Source organism: Sus scrofa, chromosome 7, assembly GCF_000003025.6.
Source record: "Sus scrofa isolate TJ Tabasco breed Duroc chromosome 7, Sscrofa11.1, whole genome shotgun sequence".
Taxonomy (NCBI): Eukaryota; Metazoa; Chordata; class Mammalia; order Artiodactyla; family Suidae; genus Sus; species Sus scrofa.
This window is the reverse complement of record NC_010449.5, coordinates 120,448,918-120,468,049: the sequence shown is the minus strand read 5'-3', so window position 1 is coordinate 120,468,049 and position 19,132 is coordinate 120,448,918. Positions and strand designations below refer to the sequence as shown.

The window sequence follows — 19,132 nt, the reverse complement described above, 5'->3', positions numbered from 1 at the left end:
TTTTTTTCAAGATCGGAGTTTCATTGCTATTTCCAGGTAGTTCCAGTGGTCTGGGTTTTTTTCTTTTTTCTTTTTTTTCCTGAGAGCAGCGTGAATGATCTCTGTCCTAAAAGGAGCTCTTGTTTTCTGAATTGTGGACTGCTACAGGTCTGTCTGTCACTTTTGATGGAAAAAGAGAAGATTACTTTCCTGACCTAATGAAATGGGCCTCTGACAATGGAGCCTCTGTCGAGGGCTTCGAGATGGTGAACTTCAAAGAAGAGGGCTTCGGTTTGAGGGCAACAAGGGACATCAAGGTGAGTTTATGGGGAAGCCTTTGCGCTTGGGCCGCTCTAAAAGTGGAGGGCACAGGGCCTGCAGACAGACGCCCCGGGTCTGCTCCGAGCCTGTGGGCTCGTGCGCAGCCTGCAGCCCTCGCTCCCGCTCCCCTCCGCGCCGCCCAGCTGCCCGCGGGGTTTCCTGCCTGGAACTGGGCTCTCAGCCAGAGACTGGGGCAAGTCAGATTGCGTTTATTCCTCTGCCTCTGTTAGGAGAGCACAGAACTTGCCTCCCAGGCTTTTGTGGTTTGAATGAAGAGGAGGGTGTGGGCTCAGGTAGCTTGGAGGGAGGGCACCCAGGACCTGGTGATGCGCTGGCCCTGGGTGGGAGGCGGGATGGGCGGGGGCGGTCCAGGATGTGGACCTGTTTTCTGGAATGGATCGTCGAGAGGCTGGAGGCACCACTTGCTGAGACGGTAGCAGAGGAGGTGACGGGAAGGGGGAAGAGAAATACCCATGTGCCAAGGGACAGGGGCCTCTTCTCCACTCTCGGTCCTTCCTTCCAGATGAAGGGAGCGGCAGCCCCCCGACATTCCCGGGCTCTCTCTGCCCCTCGCACCTGCCTCTCCCCGAGAGGAGGCCTGACCACTGATGTTTGGGGAGAGGGAACTGGGCCTGGCCTTTCTCTCCGTGGGAGCTGGTTGCCACATGTGTTCATGTCCCCGCGCTCTTGCCTCGCTGGGAAGTTGACGGGATGGGCCACACGTGGGGAGGCCGCCGGGGCTCCCGGCCTGCCTGTAACCAGCTGGGGGAGCCTGTCTAACTCTGGGATTCCGTAGGTGATGTTTCGGGTGGCCGTCTGTTGTGTTCCTGGGTCTCCATTCGTCCAGAGGTTGGGTGGAGGAAATGGATGTTATTTATTTGGGTCCCTTCAAATCTCCAGTAACTTTTTTGGTCAAGTTGTAGTTTGGGATACACTTCAATGCTACCCTGATAAGCCATGCACCGGTGTATTAGATACCCGTTAAATATCTAGTTTATGACTAGTACCTTGCTTATGTTATAACAAGCTTCCAAAAAACCAGGGTTTTTGCCTTCGTGAGGCTTATGCTCTATAGTTAGGGACACGATACATAAAAATAAATAGACGTAGGTAAAGGCAAGAGCAAACGAGGTCACACGTTTTTCTCTCATGTTGGATGAGAAGCATCATTAGCGCGGCTGCTGCCCAGAATATCTGAGCTGTGGTCTGGCTTCACTATGGGCATGGCTTTTATTTTTAAAATTAATTATTTATTTGGCCGCAGCATGCAGCGGCTTGATGTGGGATCTCAGTTCCCAGACCAGGGATTGAACCCAGGCCTCAGTGGTGAAAACACCAAATCCTAACCACTAGACCACCAGGGAACTGAGCTTTATTGGGGTGTAATCACTACACGAAGTCGCACGTATGTGATGTGTACACGGTGATGAGTGTGGGCACATGCGTGCCCTGTGGTGCCTCCACTGTCAAGGCGCTGCTGCCGTGTGCATGTCTTAAGCAGTGTAGATACACACACAGCAGTTCCTGGAAAGAAACAGCTCATGTTTTTGCCGAAATAGTAAGATGATAGTTTGGGATGCAGTTCGTAACCAAAATATGTCTTAGGGCTTGTACTTTCGTTGGTAACTAGGTGCTTTGAGGACAAGCGGGCAGAGGAAGGCGCGTTCGTCCAGCTTTGAAATCTCACTAGCAATTCACACTGGCACGTTAGGGTTTCTGCTGGAGGTAGAATTTTGCTTTGTTTTTAGAACTTAACGTGAGCACAGCAAAGAATAAACACCCTTGTTTCTATCCCAGATTGTTATATTTGCTTCAAACTAAAGTTGAAAGTCGCCTTTTGGATTTTTCTTCTCAATATATATAGTTTTTCTTTGGAAATAAATTTTTTCTTTTTTGTCTTTTTAGGGCCGCACCTGCGGCATGTGGAGGTTCCCAGGCTGGGGGTCCAATCAGAACTATAGCCGCTGGTCTACACCACAGCCACAGCAACGCTGGATCCGAGCCACGTCTGCGACCTACATCACAGTTCACGGCAACGCCAGATCCTTAACCCACTGAGCAAGGCCAGGGATTGAACCTATTACCTCATGGTTCCTTGTCGGATTCGTTAGCCACTGATCCAGGACGAGAAGTCCGGAGAAATAGGATTTGAATCCATGCCTCTGCTCATTTAACTTCAGCATAAATGTCTACATTTAAAAATATTTGATAATTAGCAATGAAGTGCCTATAGGTAACCTTAAGATGTATTTCCTTGTGATTGGATTTCTGACCACAGATAAAGTTGGATTGAAAATTGTAACGTGTTTTGGTGATACTGTTTTCTTATTTTTTTCTCCTAGGCAGAAGAATTATTTTTGTGGGTTCCACGAAAATTGCTAATGACTGTTGAATCTGCTAAAAATTCAGTGTTGGGTGAGAGTAATTTCTGTTTGTTCAAAGCAAAGCAAAAATGGTAAAAATATATAAAATTTCATTTTGTGGAGCTAAGGACCCTATTTGGTTGTTTTGTCAACTTAGTGAAATATTTCCCAAATCCCCATGAAGTGTTTTCTCTGCTCTGACATAACAGAAGAATGTTAAAAGACAGAGTGCCTTACTTTAAGTGTTCCAGGACTATCAAGTTATTCCTATAATTTTAATCTGTGGGGGGGGTTGGTTTTTTTTTTTTTGGTGGGGTTTTTTGTTTTTTTTTTTTTTTTTGGCTTTTTAGGGCCACATCCTCGCATATGGAAGTTCCTAGGCTAGGGGTCGATCAGAGCTGCAGCTGCCAGCCTACACCACAGCCACAGCAACTCCAGATCCAAGCCATGTCTGTGACCTACACCACAGCTCATGGCAATGCCGGATCCTCAACCCACTGAGCCTAGCCAGGGATCGAACCCTCATTCTCATGGATACTAGTTGGGTCCGTTACCATTGAGCCCCAAGGGGAGCTCCCTTAATCTGTGGTGTATTTTTTTTGCCGGCCTATGCCACAGCCATAGCAATGCCAGATCCAAGCCATGTCTGCGACCTGCACCACAGCTCACAGCTACGCCGGATCCTTAACCCACTGAGCGAGGCCAGGGATCGAACCTACAACCTCGATTACTAGTTGGATTCTTTTCCGCTGCGCCCGGACGGGAACTCCCCCTTAGTCTGTGGGTTTTGAGGGAACGCTTTGTAAAGCAGTTTGTGGATCTCACGCCGTTAACTTCCGGGTTAATTCAGGGCCCTTGTACGCGCAAGACCGAATTCTTCAAGCCATGGGCAACATCACACTGGCCTTCCACCTGCTGTGCGAGCGCGCCGACCCCAACTCCTTCTGGCAGCCCTACATCCAGACCCTCCCCAGCGAGTACGATACCCCCCTCTACTTCGAGGAAGACGAGGTTCGCTACCTGCAGTCCACGCAGGCCATCCACGACGTCTTCAGCCAGTACAAGAACACGGCGCGGCAGTACGCCTACTTCTATAAGGTCATCCAGGTGAGGGCCGGGTCTCTGGTGAAGGGTGGGAGGAAAGGGAGATCGAGGGCTTAGACGGTCCACTTAAACATTTCGCTTTCGGAGGTAAAAGGCATCGCGTCCGCTCTTTCCGTTTCGGCAGAAATAGCGCGTGAAACGTGGTTTGAATCCACCTGACCTCCCGAGTGTCCAGGTTTCACACAAGCAGCAGCTCTTCCTAAGCCAGGAAAGGCGCTGCGTTTTTCTGACGGCAGAGGTTACCGTGAATTTTAGAAGCTGTGCACGCTGTCTGATGCCCACGGATGCCCCATGTCTAAGTTTTCCAAGAAAATGACAGTCCGTTTGTGGGGTCTTCATATATATTAGTAGTAATAGAATGATTTTGTTTTTGAAAATGTACTGTGCATCACATATATATATATATTATATACATATCATATATATTATCATGTATATATATGATATACACATATCATATGTATTAGTAGTAAATAGACAATGTCTATTTTCGTATACATTAGTAGTAAGTAGACAATGTCTTTGTTTTTGAAAATGTACTGTGCATCATACTAATTCTCGTTTGTTCTAAGTAAATTGTCATCTGGAAACCTCTGTAAAGTGGTGGCCATTTGAATTACACCTGACTGTTCCTGGCCGGGTCCTGACAGTTGAGGCAGCTTCTCTTCCTTTCCGGCTGAGCAGCCCTTAGCTGGTCGAGGGCCAGGGTCACTGTTCCCTCCAGAGCTGGGAAGGGGGTGTCTCTGCCCCCTGACCACCCCCTTCTCATTTGAACCAGTGCCTGGGCTGCTGTGCCTGCGATGCAGCAAGTGGGAAAACGAGCTGCTCCTGTTGCCTTTCCTTTGAGTGGCTCGATAACAGGCACTAGGCTTGATTTCGTTTCTCCCTTGATGGTCGGTCTCTGCTGAGTTTTATTTGCAAGAAGTGGTAATCTCATTTCCTTGCCTCGGGAAATGATATTTTTCTGTTCATCATGGAACTCGACCGCATGCTTACTGCACGAGGATATTACTCTCAGGACTGTATCCCAGCCCGCCAGGGTTCAGTTCCCACAGCATCATTTGGTGCAAGTCTCTGTGCTCCTGCTTCTTTCCCTGTAAAATGGGGTAGCACGGCCCCTGACTCCCAGGGCTGCTGAGTGGACGAAAGGCCTTGATGTACGCGAGGCCCCTGGTGCAGCAGCACTCGCCATAGAAATGCTCCGTTTCTGTTACTGTCTTGTGTTGTAATCCTTCAGGCCGGGTGGTTTGGTTGCTTGTCTTTTATTGTTTTAAATTGCTTTTTCCCCATCGCTGCAGTACCTTCTGCTGGTATTTCTTTTTTCGGCTGCACCCAGGTCAAACAGATGTTTCCAGGCTAGGGATCAAACCTGTGCCACAGCTGTTACTTGAGCCACAACCGTGATAATGCCAAATCCTTCCCCTGCTAGGCCAGCAAGGAACTCCTATGCTGGTATTTCTTAACTTTGCCACTAAAAACTCTCATCAGCTAAGGATCGTAAACAGTATTCCTGCAAGACTAAGGCCTAGAGCCAGGGGCCCTTCTTGAAACTCAAAAGTGCTTCAAAATCTCATGCTTTTGTTGTTATTGTTGTTAGTTTTTGGTCTCATGTTTTTAAGTATTAAAGATTCACGCATTTCTGTTTGCTATAGTGTAAAAATTGTGCGAGATGACTTCTAAGTCAGGTTGGCATTGCTGGAAAACAGTGCAGATTCTCCCCTGCAGCTGCTGTGCAGCCCTGGAAGCCACATTCCAGCGGGGGAGGATGGCTCCACAGTAGTAAGTGCTGTGAGCCTCACAGTGTGGTCGGTCTGGGGCTGTTCCTTTCTAGGGTTGCACCCGCGGCATATGGAAGTTGCCAGGCTAGGGGTCTAATCGGAACTGCAGCTGCCGGCCTACACCACAGCCACAGCAATGCAGGATCCAAGCCGTGTCTTCAACCTACACCGTAGCTCATGGCAACACCGGATCCTTAACCCACTGAGTAAGGCCAGGGATCGAACCTGCATCCTCATAGATACTAGTCAGGTTCATAACCCACTGAGCCACAGGGGGAACCCCTAGGGGCAGTTCTTTCCCAGAAAAAGAAAATGTGACAGTTGCGTAATATTAGTAAAAATAGGTAGATTCTAGAAGGGATGATTACAAATGGAAAGCACATCAGAATGAGCTTTTGCAGAAAATTTCTTAATCAGTGCTTTGATTTCAGAGCCTATTGGTAAGTCAGGAAGGAAAGACAAATAGCATATGATATCACTTATATCTGGAATCTAATATACAGCACAAATAAACCTTTCCACAGAAAAAAAACTCATGGACTTGGAGAACAGACTTGTGGTTGCCCAGGGGCAGGGGGAGGGTGTGGGATGGACTGGGAATTTGGGGTTAATAGATGCAGGCTATTCCCTTAGGTATGGATAAGCAATGAGATCCTGCTGTATGGCACTGGGAACTATATCTAGTCACTTGTGATGGAGGACAGTGTGAGAAAAAGAATGTATATGTGTATGTGCGACTGGGTCAGTTTGCTGTACAGTAGAAAATTGACAGGACCCTGCAAACCAACTATAATGGAAAAAATAAAAATCGTTATTAAAAAGCAAGAGCCTATTGGGATAGGAGCTCCAGGCAGCCCAGAGTGAGATGTATATTTCCGTGACAACCCGGGGGCACGGGCTGCAGAGTGGAAGGGTTTGCCTGAGAATTCCTAACAAAGCCAGATTTAAGTGAAAGTTATGTTTTTAAAAATCATATTTCGGGGGAGTTCCCTGGTGGCACAGCAGGATAAAGGCCTGGGTTTGTCACTGCTGTAGTTTGGGTTGCACCTGTGGTGCAGGTTTGATCCTTGGCCCCAGAACTTCTGCATGACTCAGGTATCGCCAACAAGGAAATCACGCTTTGAGTCTAGCTATTGTTCTAGTTTCAGGCTGCTGCCATCGCTCATAGAACTTTTCAAGCATAATTGAGAGTAAACACGAGTGTTAACCTCGTGCTCCTGTTTTTCTGTTAAGTCTTGTGTTTTCTCACCTTAGTACCAAACTGTATATCTTTGCCCTGCTTTTCCAGGCTCGGATGTCGGGCTTCTCTACTCCTTTATAGTACATAGATCACTTCATCTGTGCTGTCAGGCGGGAGTGAGTGTGATTATAGCAGTTCATACTGAGCGTTTTCAGCACAGTGACCCGCCAATGTATATATGCTCTCGCTCTCTCTCTCTCTCTCTCTCTCTCTCTCTCTCTCTCTCTGTGTGTGTATATATCTATATTTGGCGTTATAGCTCTTAACCTTCCTCAGGGTCCTGGGAGCCCTCTTCCCAGAGAAACATGTATGCGGGCCACTTCCCAAACCCCGGCGTATTATCCAAGGGCCCAGATTCTAGAACCTGGTTTGTGATTTTTTGTTATGACTTTGAATGTAAAGTCATTTTCCTGGGGCTTGTACCAAGCTCCGCCTCTGAATTGGCACCCATTCTATTCCCTCTGAGCTGATGGCTGGTTTGAAGGTCTGCCAGCCACGGCTCTGGCCACCGTCTCCTGGTGCACCAGTGGTGTGACGTAAGCCCATGGGGCCGTGTGTCTGAGGGCCATTTCATCCCAAGTCCCTCGGGGAGGGGCATGGAGAAGTGTTAACAGCTCAGCCTTGCGTCTTGCTTCAGGCTTCAGGGTGTTTATTCTAAAAGAAAAGCAGGAGTTCCTGTCATGGCTCAGTGGTTAATGAATCCGACTGGGAACCATAAGGTTGCGGGTTCGACCCCTGACCTTGCTCAGCGGGTTAAGGATCCGGTGTTTCTGTGAGCTGTGGTGTAGGTTGCAGACGCAGCTCAGATCCCACGTTACTGTGGCTGTGGTGTAGGCCGGCGGCTACAGCTCCGATTGGACCCCTACCCTGGGAACCTCCATATGCTGAGGGAGCGGCCCAAGAAATGGCAAAAAGACAAAAAAATAAATAAACAAACAAAAAAAGGAAAAGCAGCACTAGTACCAACTTTTACTAAATATAAATTGCTTTCGGTAAATATTTCTGCATCCCTGCAGTTCCCGTCGTGGCTCAGTGGTTAACGAACCCAGCTAGTATCCATGAAGACATGGGTTCAATCCCTGGCCTCGCTCAGTGGGTTAAGGATCCAGCGTTGCCATGGGCTGTGGTGTAGGTCGCAGACCGCCTCGGATCTGGCTTTGCTGTGGCTGTAGTGTAGGCTGGTGGCTACAGCTCCGATTCAACCCCAGCCTGGGAACCTCCATATGCCGCGGGCGTGGCCCTAAAAAGACCAAAAAAAAAAAAAAAAAAAATTCTCTGCATTGCATTCTTTATTTTAGAACTCTCTGTTTCTGTTTGTTTTTGCCTAAGAATTAGAAAAATAATTTCCTGTGCTCTTTCCTCCCAGCATATTTCTTGGTCAAGGGCTTTTTAGCGCTGCACGGGTGGTTCAGATGGCTTTCTGTCTGTAATCTGCTGCACCGAGTTGGTTTAAAAGTCTCCCCGGGCCTCTGCTGGGTGTCTTCTGTGTAGCGCTTGGGCTTTGAGTCTGGAAGGTTTTCACATTCCTCTGTTGTGTCCTCCATTGTGTGTATAGTGTGTCCCTCGGGTGTCAGCAGGTGATAGTTTATAACCAGAAGCCTCAGCCCCGGGGGGTTTTGTGCGCTACCTGCATTAGGATCTCCCACCTGCTGTGAAACATTATCCCGCAGCTTCACAGTTGAGAAATGTCAGGACCCAAACTCAGGACACCAAATTTAGACATCTCGGCTCCGCCAAATGTTAGAAAAGGCTGGTGGGGGTTGAGAACCTGTGTGGTGGTAAAATTTCCCTCGCTTTGTGAGGTGGGGCCCAGGGAAGGAGGAGGGGATTGATGGTGGGAGGCAGCACCTGGCCTTTAAAAGCCTTGCAGAGCTTTAACCTGTGCAAATACACCTGGCAGACCAGGACATTCCAAAGTTGAGCTCTGAGGTGGGACTTGGACGTGGGAACACGTGCCTCATTTTGTAATCGAAATCAGTGGGGACAGAAGTAGAGTTTGGCTCCACCCCAGCCTCGAAGCGGTGCGACCGTGTGAAAGTGAAGCACATCATGTCTTGACTTGACGACGTCTCAGCCATGTCGGTGCAAGAGAGACAGATGGACCCCAGGCACGAGCTGTTTGTCTGCTTGGTTATCCCGTCTGGTGGGCCAGGCACTGCCCTGCGGGCTACTGGCCTGTCCCAAGGTTAAGCGCCGTCTTGGGATGTACACAGTCCCTGTGTGGCTGAGCCAAATAGGGTGCTCTTTTGAGTAAATTCGAGGGGCCGGGGTTTACCAGCGTGGAGGCAGCTCCGTGATTCGCCGAGTCTCCCGCCCATCTCGTCGGTTCAGGGGCTTATCCCTTCCCCCTCGGGTCTCCTCTCCTGCGCGGACCGAGGCTGAGAGGCCCGGGGAGGGGCTGCTGATGGAGAGACTCGTTCCTGCGTTAACAGCTGTGGATTTTAGGTCGGCGGCAGGCATTCCTCCCGCCGCCCGGGGGCAGGCCGTGTCGCAGTGGCAGGAGGTCGCAGCAGCCACACTCAGCAGCTGCTGAAAACAGGGCCCGCCCAGCGGCAGAGGGAGAAGCTGCCTTGGTTCTCCCCTGGCAGTGGGGGCCGCACATGGGTTGCTGTGCCACTTCTTGCTCTTCTCCTTGTCCCTGACAGAGCCACCCGAGAAGGACACAGGATGTGAGTGGCCCGAGACAGCTTGACCTCTGTTTTCCCGAGCTCCCATCTCCATAGAGAGATCTGAGCACGTATGAGGCCTTCGGGAGCGAGCTTCAGACTGGAGTAAAAAGCCCCGGGTGTAGACGTTCTCTGAGATCCCAAGGCCCTGAGACCCGCGGGCCGTCTCCATTGGCCCCGATGCCGGGGTGGGAGCGGGTGCCTGGGCGGCGCCGTGGGGAGGACGCGCCAGGTGCTTGGTCTCTGCTGGCGGCAGAGGCGGCAGGTGCTCCCGGGTCAGGCGAGTTACGCTTACGCGAGGCTTAGTCCCCACGTCGCTTCTCCCTGTTGGCCCCCCTCTCCGTCTGGAAACCTGTTTAAGGGTCTTGCTTCCCAGCTAAACCACTTGCTCCTCCTGACCTTGGATTCGCTGCGTTGTCTTTTTTGCTTTCAACTCATTGTATCCTCTTGATTCTTTATGAATTCATTCAGCTACTGTTTATTGAGGCTCTCGCAAGGATGAGGCGAGTGTCTCTGGGGACACAAAGATTTATTTTGAACTTTTTATTTTGAAATAATTTTTAGACTTACAAAAATGTTGCAGACATAGTACAAAGTTGAAAGCCTGGCTTTGGGCACTGCCACCTGGGTACCTGGCCACTGCCCTCACACCCACTGTAGTTTGTTTGTTTTTTGTTTGTTTGTTTGCTTTGTGGGGCCCCACCCGTGGCATATGGAGGGTCCTAGTCTAGGGGTCTAATCGGAGCTACAGCTGCCAGCCTCCACCACAGCCACAGCAGTGCAGGATCCAAGCCGTGTCTGCGACCTACATCACAGCTTGCGGCAACACCGAATCTTTAACCCACTGAACAGGGCCGGGGATCAAACCTGCAACCTCACGGTTCCTAGTTGATTTCGTTTCCGCTGTGCCACGATGGGAACTCGGTGCCCACTTAAGATTTTTCCTGCAGGCACATGTGTTCCAAGCCTGACACTGTTGTTCTCCACCAGCTTCCTGAGGATGTCATGACCTCTGCTGGGGGCGGGGGGCGCTGCAGAGCCCAGTCAGAGGCCATGGTGGGGGTGAGAAGGCACTTTGGTGGTGGGAGGTATTGAGGTGAACTTGGTTCCGTGGCGATGGCTCAGAGTGGAGATGCAGGACGTGATGGGGAGAGGGGGATGGCCTCTGATCTCAAGCTGTGTCTGGAGTCGGTGGGGCCTCTCCCTGTCCCGTGGTCCTGTTCTTTGCTGGGTGCCTGGGGCTGGCCTGACCGGAAGGTGGACGTGACTCCTGAACCCCTCGTCAGGACCCGGGTCACTAGCTGTGGGGACAGGGCCGCCCTGTCTGGGCTCTCTCAGCTCAGGCCTTAGTCCCGAGAGTCACCCCGCGAGGATGGCAGCATCGTCCACCCTTTGCACATGAGCAGTGGTGATGGGGCGCCTGGCCCGGCAGAGCAGGCGGCCAGACCAGCCTGAGCAGGGCCAGCGGGACACAGTCTGTCCCTGTGGCTCTTGCTGGTCTTACTCTGAGGACAGAGAAGTGCTGTGGTTTTAAGGGCAGAGCAGTGTTGTTTAAAAACTCTCTTGGGCTCTTGATTCCCAGAAAGCTGGGCCTGGCCTTGCTCTCAGCAGGGCCATCCCCTGAGCCTGCTCGGGTACCTGCTGGGGTTCCTGCCAGCTCCTAAAGGGACCCCCTTGCAGCCTCAGCCTCGCTCTGTGCAGAGGTGGGAGAGGGTCGGGCGTGGGGGAAGCCACGGGCTGCTAGCATTTCCTGCGCAGGCGCGAGGCTGCCGGTGGTCCCCCCACCCCCCTTATCCTCACCAACTGGATTTTTAATGATATAAAAAATAGAGAAACACTGGAACTTAGGACCATCCCTGTGGACGGCCGTACTCTCTGGAGAGTTCTGGCCCCTTTGTGGTCTCTGTTAGAGCCTCAGGCTGCCTTGCTGAGCAGCTCTGACCTGCATCCTTGCTTGTTCCGAGAGCTGACCTTGAGGACTATGGATTTGGGTTAAATGTGTGTGAGTGCTGCCCTTATCGTGTTCTTATGTAAGGTTTCTGATTCCATAAATTATTCCTTCTGAACATGTATCTAGTTCTCACCACTTCTAGAAACAAAGGCTGCAGATAGATCATGTTTGAAAGTCTAATTTATGTTTTTAGCTGCTCTCTTGTTTTGTACATTGTTGCAGAGCTTCAAATAGATACAGACTTCCCCTCGTGGGAATCTAGGGGTCTGTGTCTCTTCTTCTATCTTTGCCAGTTTTCCTTGCAGCCGCCTTTGAGGGACTCAAAATGAAAGACTTTTCCCCTGCATTTCTGGTTCTAGTCGGGACAGCCGTACGTGGCATCTCATTGGTGGCCGCACGTCTCCTTGGTAAATAAGGGAGGTTACCGTGCTGGGCCTCCGTACCCAGCGGGGAGGCTGGGCAGCCCCGCGCTCCATGTCCTCCTGTAGCGGATTCCCAGGTCAGATCTCCGGGCCCCCGCGTCGCCGGGTGACTCCTGGCTCCTGCCCTGGCCTGGCCGCTGGTCCCCTCTGCCATCCTCCCGTGAACACAGCCTTCCTCCCCTCCCTCATCTTGTCGCCCGACCGAGGTCCCGAGGTCCCGGGCCTCTGGGGAAACACTTTCACCTGCTAATCAGAGTTCGGAATGGAGGACCTGGAGAGGCGCTGCGCCTCAACGACCCTGTCTCCTGCTGCACAGGGCACCCGGTGCGCGCGCGTGCGCATGTCTGTCTGTCTGTCTGTCTTTCTTCCTGATGGTGGAAAAGGCATGGCGACCAGACCTAAAGGGGCAGGAGCTTACGTGCGCATCCTACTCAGGAAGGAAAAGGAAGTAGCATTTATGGGGGTGCTGGCTGTGTGTCCAGCACAGGGCTCGCCTTTGATTCCAGAAGCTGCCGCCTTCCCATTAGAACCTGAGACAGATTCAGCAGAAACCTCTACACCCAGGCCCAGGTCACGGTGGTTTAATCTGATAGCCCAGCGCTGGGCATCATCTCATTTGGCAGGGGGTAGGCTGAGAGGTGAGTCAGGACGGAAGCCCAGCCTGACCCTACAGGCTGTTTTTTCCGCATTTCTCTCCTCTGGGCAAACCCGTCCTCTTCACAGTTTTTTCTCACCCCCTCCAGCCCCCACTTTACCAGTCCTGGATTTTCCCCACAAATCTGATCCATGGAACTTTTTTTTTTTTAAAGGATAATTTTTATTTTTTTCCATCATAGCTGGTTTATAGTGTTCTGTCAATGATCAATGGAACATATGGGAAATACAAGTTTAAAAACAAAAGAAGCTTCAAAAACCAAAAAATCTTTCTAAAAACCTGCTTTTGTTAGCCCCCTAAAGTCTGCATCTGGTGATGAAATTCCTCATCCTCTGGGATAGGATTTTTGTGTTTTATTTTTTGCTTTGCTTTGAGCGTGTGTGATGAGGTGGGAACCTGCTTCTGTCTTTTGAGACCTTGGCCAAGCGCCCTATGAGAACCCGCTTCCGAGTGAGCAGACTCTGCAGCCACTCCCGCTGGCTGGCATCGCCGCCCCAATTCTGGCCCTTGCTTGCAGAACTGGACTGCTTCTGCCACTGCTCTTGACCTGGGACATCATGGTCTGGCCGCAGCCATCCCAGGGCCACTCTTTGTATCCTCCTCGCCTTCTCTCGGGAAGAAAAGCAAGAGGAGGAAGTGTGGAGACAGTAGAGGAAGCTGCTTAACGTCAGCGATTATGTTGTGAATGGATAATTTGTAGTCGAGTTGGGACGGGGACCTCTCCGCAGCTGACTTTCCGTCCCCGCTGCCTTTGAGAAGCAAGCGGAAGCGCGGACTGAGCTCAAGCTCAGGTGAGCCTGAGTGAATCCTAGACCTGCGTGGAGCGAGCAAAGGAGGCTAGTGAGTCTTCGTGGACCGGGAACAAAGGCTCGGCGTGTTCCGCTGCCCTCGTTTCCTAAGGTGCTGTTGATTAGACTCCGCCGCAGTCCAGTCTAACTGGCCTCCTTGGACTGGAGAGCCTGCGTGTGGCTGGGGCTTTGCTGCTGGACTGGAGGGAGGACGTTGGCTTTCTGCGTTTGCAGTGCGCGCTGACTCTGCCTGTGGTCTGTGCCGGCCCACCCTCTGGGTGGGGCACTTAGTGCTTCCTTCTGGCCCTGGTGGTTGAGACCAGGTACCACATCTTCTACCACAGTGGAAACTCATTCCAGCCGCATGTTTCTGCTGGGCACATTATCCAAAAAATTGCCCATGCAGTATCACTTTTAAAGTAGTTTTGTGGGGTTTTTTGTTTGTTTTTTTTTTAGGGCTGCCACCAAGGCATGTGGAACTTCCCAGCCAAGGGGTCAAATCAGAGCTACAGCTGCCGGCCTACACCATAGCCACAGCAACAGGGGATCTGAGCCGCATCTTTGACCTACACCACAGCTCATGGCAACACCGGATCCTTAACCCACTGAGCGAGGCCAGGGATGGAACCCACATCCTCCTGGATACCAGTAGGGTTCTTAACCTGCTGAGCCACACTGAGAACTCCTAAAGTAGTCTTGTTAATAGCAGCTTCTTCCCATCCATTCTGCACCCAGCTTGCTAGCTTTCTTAGGAGTCAGTACCGTATAGAAGAAAGAACAGATCCTCAGTCTGAGCTTGTCACCCACTAGGCGAGTCTGGTCGGGCTAAGTTGGAGTCTGAGTTCCCTTATCTGTAGAGAGGAGACGTGGGTACCTGCTGGCCAGGCCGCGTGAGAATTAAGGAGGTAGCCCTTCTGCGGGACCCAGTGCACAGGTGGGTACCAGCCCTGCAGAGACTCAGTGGGGTGGCCCCGCCCTCCCCAGGACCGTCCTTTGGTCTCTGCTGGACCATGGTCCCTGCTCGAGGCCCGCTCGTACAAGGCAGCCCTTCGCAGTGTGAGAGCCGCCTCGAGGGCCTCTCCTTGTGTGGAGGCAAAACAGGCCTCCTTGGAGCCTTCATCTTGGAGTCTTTTCCTGACTTTCAGAGCAAAAGTGTAGATTTCATCTTCTGTCACAAGTCCTACCCACCCCGTCCCCCAGGCTGGGGCATCATTCAGCAAACGCCTCGCTCTGAGATGCACCTGCTTGGAGTCAACGGTTTACAAAGTTAATCAGAGGTTTGCGTTCTTGGCCTATATAATTAATTGAGTAAAAAGTGGGGTTTAAGGGCATAGATTTAAAAAAAGAAAGAAAATCGTGGAAGTTCAGAGAAGGAAGAGTCTGTGCAGCTGGAAGTTGAGGAGGACTTCTTTGTGTTTTGTCACTGACACAGGAGCAGAGGCCGTTGGAGAAGCTGATCTCAGGGACAGGCCCTGGCCCTCACTGCCCTCTGACTTCACCTTTGCCCTCATTTTCCCCCAAAGCACATCAGTAGCTGACAGCATACTGTATTTTCTTTTCTCTCTCTCTCTCTTTTTGTTTTTGTTTTTGTTTTTTTTGTTTTTTGTTTTTTTAGGGCCGCACCTACGGCATGTGGAGGTGTCCAGGCTAGGGGTCAAATCAAATTGGAGCTACAGCTGCTGGTCTACACCCAGCCACAGCACCAGCGGACCCATAACCTACTGAGTGAGGCCAGGGATTGAACCCACATCCTCACGGATACGAGTTGGGTTCGTTAACTGCTGAGCCACGACGGGAACTCCCACTGTGTATTTCTTCATTCGTTTGCTTGTCTGCCCAACCGGAGTGTCAGCACCCCGGGGACGGGGGCTTTGTCTCATCCTCAGCTGGAAGGTGCCTGACACTTAGCAGGGGCTCACTTGTGGTTTGTTGAGTGAATAAAGCCAGCAGCCAGTAGCCGAAGCAGCAGCAGACAGCATTTCATAAAACCGGTCAGACCCTGGGCATTAGTTTGTTCGCTCCTGTTGCCACCCAGGGCGCAGGCTGCCTCCTCCTCGCCCCCCTGCAGAGCAGACGCCGGCCTCTCAGCAGGCGGCGCAGGCTGGGTCTCAGGGTCAGGTCAGCCCCAGAGCCCTGTCTCCCCGCAGGCCGCGGTCCTCCGGCCCTGCTCAGAGTGCCAGAACTCGGGCCGCAGTCCTTCAGTCATCAGTTCAGTTCCTCCGCTGGAACCTGCAAGGCATCGGGAGCCAACTTCTCTTCTGTGTTCGCAGCTTAATTCCCTTTTTTAAAATGGGAGTGTTTCCTGTTTCCTGTGCTCAGACAGCTTTCTAATTTTCTGTGGCTTGTAAGAGATCGCTAGCAATGACTGTGGCCACATGTACCAGTTCTTTCTGTATTCACGGTCACGGGCGTGTGTGTGTGTGTGTGTGTGTGTGTGCACGCGCGCGTGTGTTTAGTTTTTGGTCTGGAGTGATTTGACTTCTTTTAAATGGCTGTGCTGGAGTTCCCACTCCAGCAGGTTAAGGATCCAGCGTTGTCTGTGGTGGCACTGGTTTGACCCCCAGCCTGGCACAGTGGGTTAAGTGATCTGGTGTTGCCTTGCTGTAGCCTAGGTGGCGGCTGCAGCTCAGATTCGCTCTCTGGCCCGGGAACTTCCATATGCCGTGGGTGCTACCAAAAAAAGGAAAAAAAGGGAAGAAAGGCTGGGGCTTTCTTGCCATCATCTCTCTGACCGTGATTCATGTTCCTTCCAGGGATGGCTGACACCCAGTCCAGGCCACATCCTTGTGCCACAGGTCTCTCTACAACCCCACCCCCACCCACGCCGTCTAGCCCTGGGTGCCACTGCTTTCCCCTCATGCTTGGGATAAACTCCAAAGGTGGGGCTGCCGAGGCGGCCCCTCCTCCCCCTCCCGCCGAGTCCCAGGTACCCCTTGTCACTGCCGTCCCCTCCCCTTGGCCCCTTGGCTTCCAGCAGTTCCCCGCCTGCACAGCTTCCCCGGCCTCAGGACTCTGCCCTCTGCTCCAGTTCTGTGCGTGGCTGCCTCCGTCTCAGCCTGCTGGTTTCAGCAGACGCCGAGGTTCCGGTGAGGCTTGCCCTCCCCTCAGAGTGGTTCTCCCGCCCCTGCTAAGTTAGTGTGTTAGTCAGGACTCTTCGGAGAGAGCCACTAGGGTGTATATAGAGGACTTATTTGGGGGAATTGGCTCCCATGATTATGGAGGCTGGCAGGTCCAAAATTTACAGGACAGGCGAGCAGCCTAAGGACCCTGGAACGAGCAGGTGTCTCAGTTCAAGGCCAGAGGCCAGCTGCTGTGGACTTCCCTCTTGCTGGGGAAGGTCAGGCTTTTGTTCTAGTCAGGCCTTCACCTGACTGGGCGAGGCCCACCCGCCCAGGGGAGGGCAGCCTGCTTTACCCACAGTGCGCCAGTTTGAGTGCTCAGCTCTTCCGAGAATAGCTTCACAGAAACATCCAGGATAAGTTGACACATGAAGTCCACCACCACACCCACATGCTTTCTGTTTATTTATGTATATCTGCTTATTACCTGAGTCCTCCCTCTCTGGAGGGGTTTTACTCTCCAGGCCGCAACGGGGCCCTGCTGCCGGCACAGGGCCCGGCACACGGGAGGCTCAGGTAGAGCTTGTCCAGTGGGGAGCCCATGACCTGCCAGCGCTCCACCTGAGTCCCGGCCAGAGCCCGGCCTGTCCTCCGCGCCCCAGGCCCTGTCCCCACAGACCTGCGTCCTCCCAGGCGGGCAGCTTTTTCTGGCTTGGACAAGACACTCGTCCTGATGCCATGTCAGAGGAGCCGTGTACGCGCCATCACTGCCTGTGGCTTCGGTGGCATTGGGCACCCGTGTTCTAGCCTTTCTTCCTCCCTCTTTCAAGACATGAAGCTCTAGTGGGGAGGGTTGCCAGCCCCCCTGCTTTAGCAGGTGTCCTCACGGGGCTCTATGCTCTCTGGGGTGCCTGTGTTTTTCTCTCTGTGAAAAAAAAATACTGTCTGTATTTTCTAAAAGATCGGGGGCCATGAAGTGTGCTTCGCAGCAGTTTCCTCCTGTCTTTGTCTCATTCCTGCCCCGCCAGGCGCTCACGCCCCGAGGCGGGCTTCTCTGCAGATGTGCTCTGAGCCACTTTTCCTCACCTTCTCCCCACATCTCCCTTCCAACAGTCCGCTCCAGCCGGGGCCTCCGGACTGTGCACCTCCGCGCTCTCTGTTGCTCCCGTGAGCAGCCCCTCCTCTGCGTGGGGGTGTGCGGCCTCCTGACCCTGTCCCCCGACTGTTTGCTCCCAGGGGTCCCTGGGGATCACTGGGTAGCTCCACCTCACATGTGACTGCAGCCGAATGCCTTACGATTGGCAACAGTTTAAGCCTGAATTATATTTTTGGAGAGCTGTTACCCTTAGGCCCACCTGCGTTCTTTGACTAAACCTCAAACCTTGTCCCATGTTATGATTTGGGTAATTTTGTCCTTTCCCAACTCGGTTTTATTCTTTCAGCTTAAAAGAAAAGGTTCTATAAACTGGTAATTGAAAACATGGCCTGGATGCTGTGTTTATTTTTATTGACATTCAGCATCATCAGGAAAAGATTATAATAGTATTCATTTAAACTTTTTTAAGTCGAATAACTACCTTTTTAAAAATTTACTTGTTTATTTTTGCTCTTTAAAAGGCCTCACCCACGGCATTAGAAATTCCCAGGCTAGGGGTCGAATCGGAGCTGTAGCTGCCAGTCTCTCCCAGAACCACAGTAACTCAGGATCTGATCTGCATCTGTGACCTACACCACAGCTCCCGGCAACACTGAATCCCCAACCCACTGAGCGAGGCCAGGGATCGAAGCCGCATCCTCATGGATACTAGTCAGATTTGTTTCTGCTGCTCCACGACGGGAACTCCAAATAGCTGCCTTTTTAAAATCTCTTCTAGGAGTTCCCTGGTGGCCCATTGGGTTAAGGATCCAGCATTGTCACTGCTGTGGCTCTGGTTGCTGCTGTGGGCATGGGATAGATCCCTGGCCCAGGCACTTTTGCATGGGGTGTGGGCAAAAAACTCTATAGCGTTTTACTGAATGCTGGCTTCCCCTCCAGTTCCGTGGTAGTTGCTCTAAGGAGATAGAAAAGTCATTTCATGTCCTTGCCTTCTGCAGGTTTATGGCAGCGATGGGAGGAAGACAATGGGTGGGAAATATCAAAGAGCAGGAATGTAAACAGAGGCAGAGGCTGCTCTCTGAGCGCCACGATGCCAGGGCTGTCAGGCGGCACCTGAGTTGGGGCTTGAACGGGGATTGTCTGGTTGAGGGTGGGAAACACCATCAGCCAAGGCGTGGAGCTGGGGTGGCAGGGCGTGTGCTGAGCAGGGGTACAGCTTATGTCCGGTGGAGGCCACAGCCGCTGGAGCGGAGGGGAGTCCCTTACGGGTTCATGGCAGGGACCGGCTCCCAGAAGCTTGGCCTGCATCCCCCTGGGGTGCCGCAGCTTCTGCGGCTCAGGCCAGCGTGGGTAAAACGGCTGCAGCCCATAACTGTGTTTTATGACACCTGCCTAAGTGGCTCCAACTCCCTGAGCCTCAGTTTCCACAGTACAGCCTACCCTGTCTCACAGCTGTGATATCTGGGGGTAAAATGTGTTTGTTTAAAACTTAAAGCATTCCGTTAACATAATTAGCCAGAAGCTGGATTTGAGGACTTTGGGGGATGCGAAAGTTCCTGTCGGGTACGGAAGAGGCAAGAGGATGAACAGAGGAGTTCCCCTTGTGGCTCTGCGGTAATGAACCCAACTAACAACCCATGAGCACTCGGGTTTGATCCCTGGCTTTGCTCAGTGGGTTAAGGATCTGGCATTGCTGTGAGCTGCAGTGTA

General features: G+C 52.0%; 1 protein-coding gene across 3 annotated transcripts in view; it reads left to right on the top strand.

Moving 5' to 3' along the window:
• SETD3 (SET domain containing 3) overlaps positions 1-19,132 on the top strand; it is a 74,143-nt gene that overhangs the window by 18,638 nt on the left and 36,373 nt on the right. For all 3 annotated transcript variants that reach the window (XM_001925288.5, XM_021099686.1, XM_005666437.3), the window contains exons 4-6: positions 148-296; positions 2,643-2,715; positions 3,514-3,770. In XM_001925288.5, the coding sequence (XP_001925323.1) occupies positions 148-296; positions 2,643-2,715; positions 3,514-3,770 (479 nt within the window). The remainder of the gene's footprint in view (positions 1-147; positions 297-2,642; positions 2,716-3,513; positions 3,771-19,132) is intronic.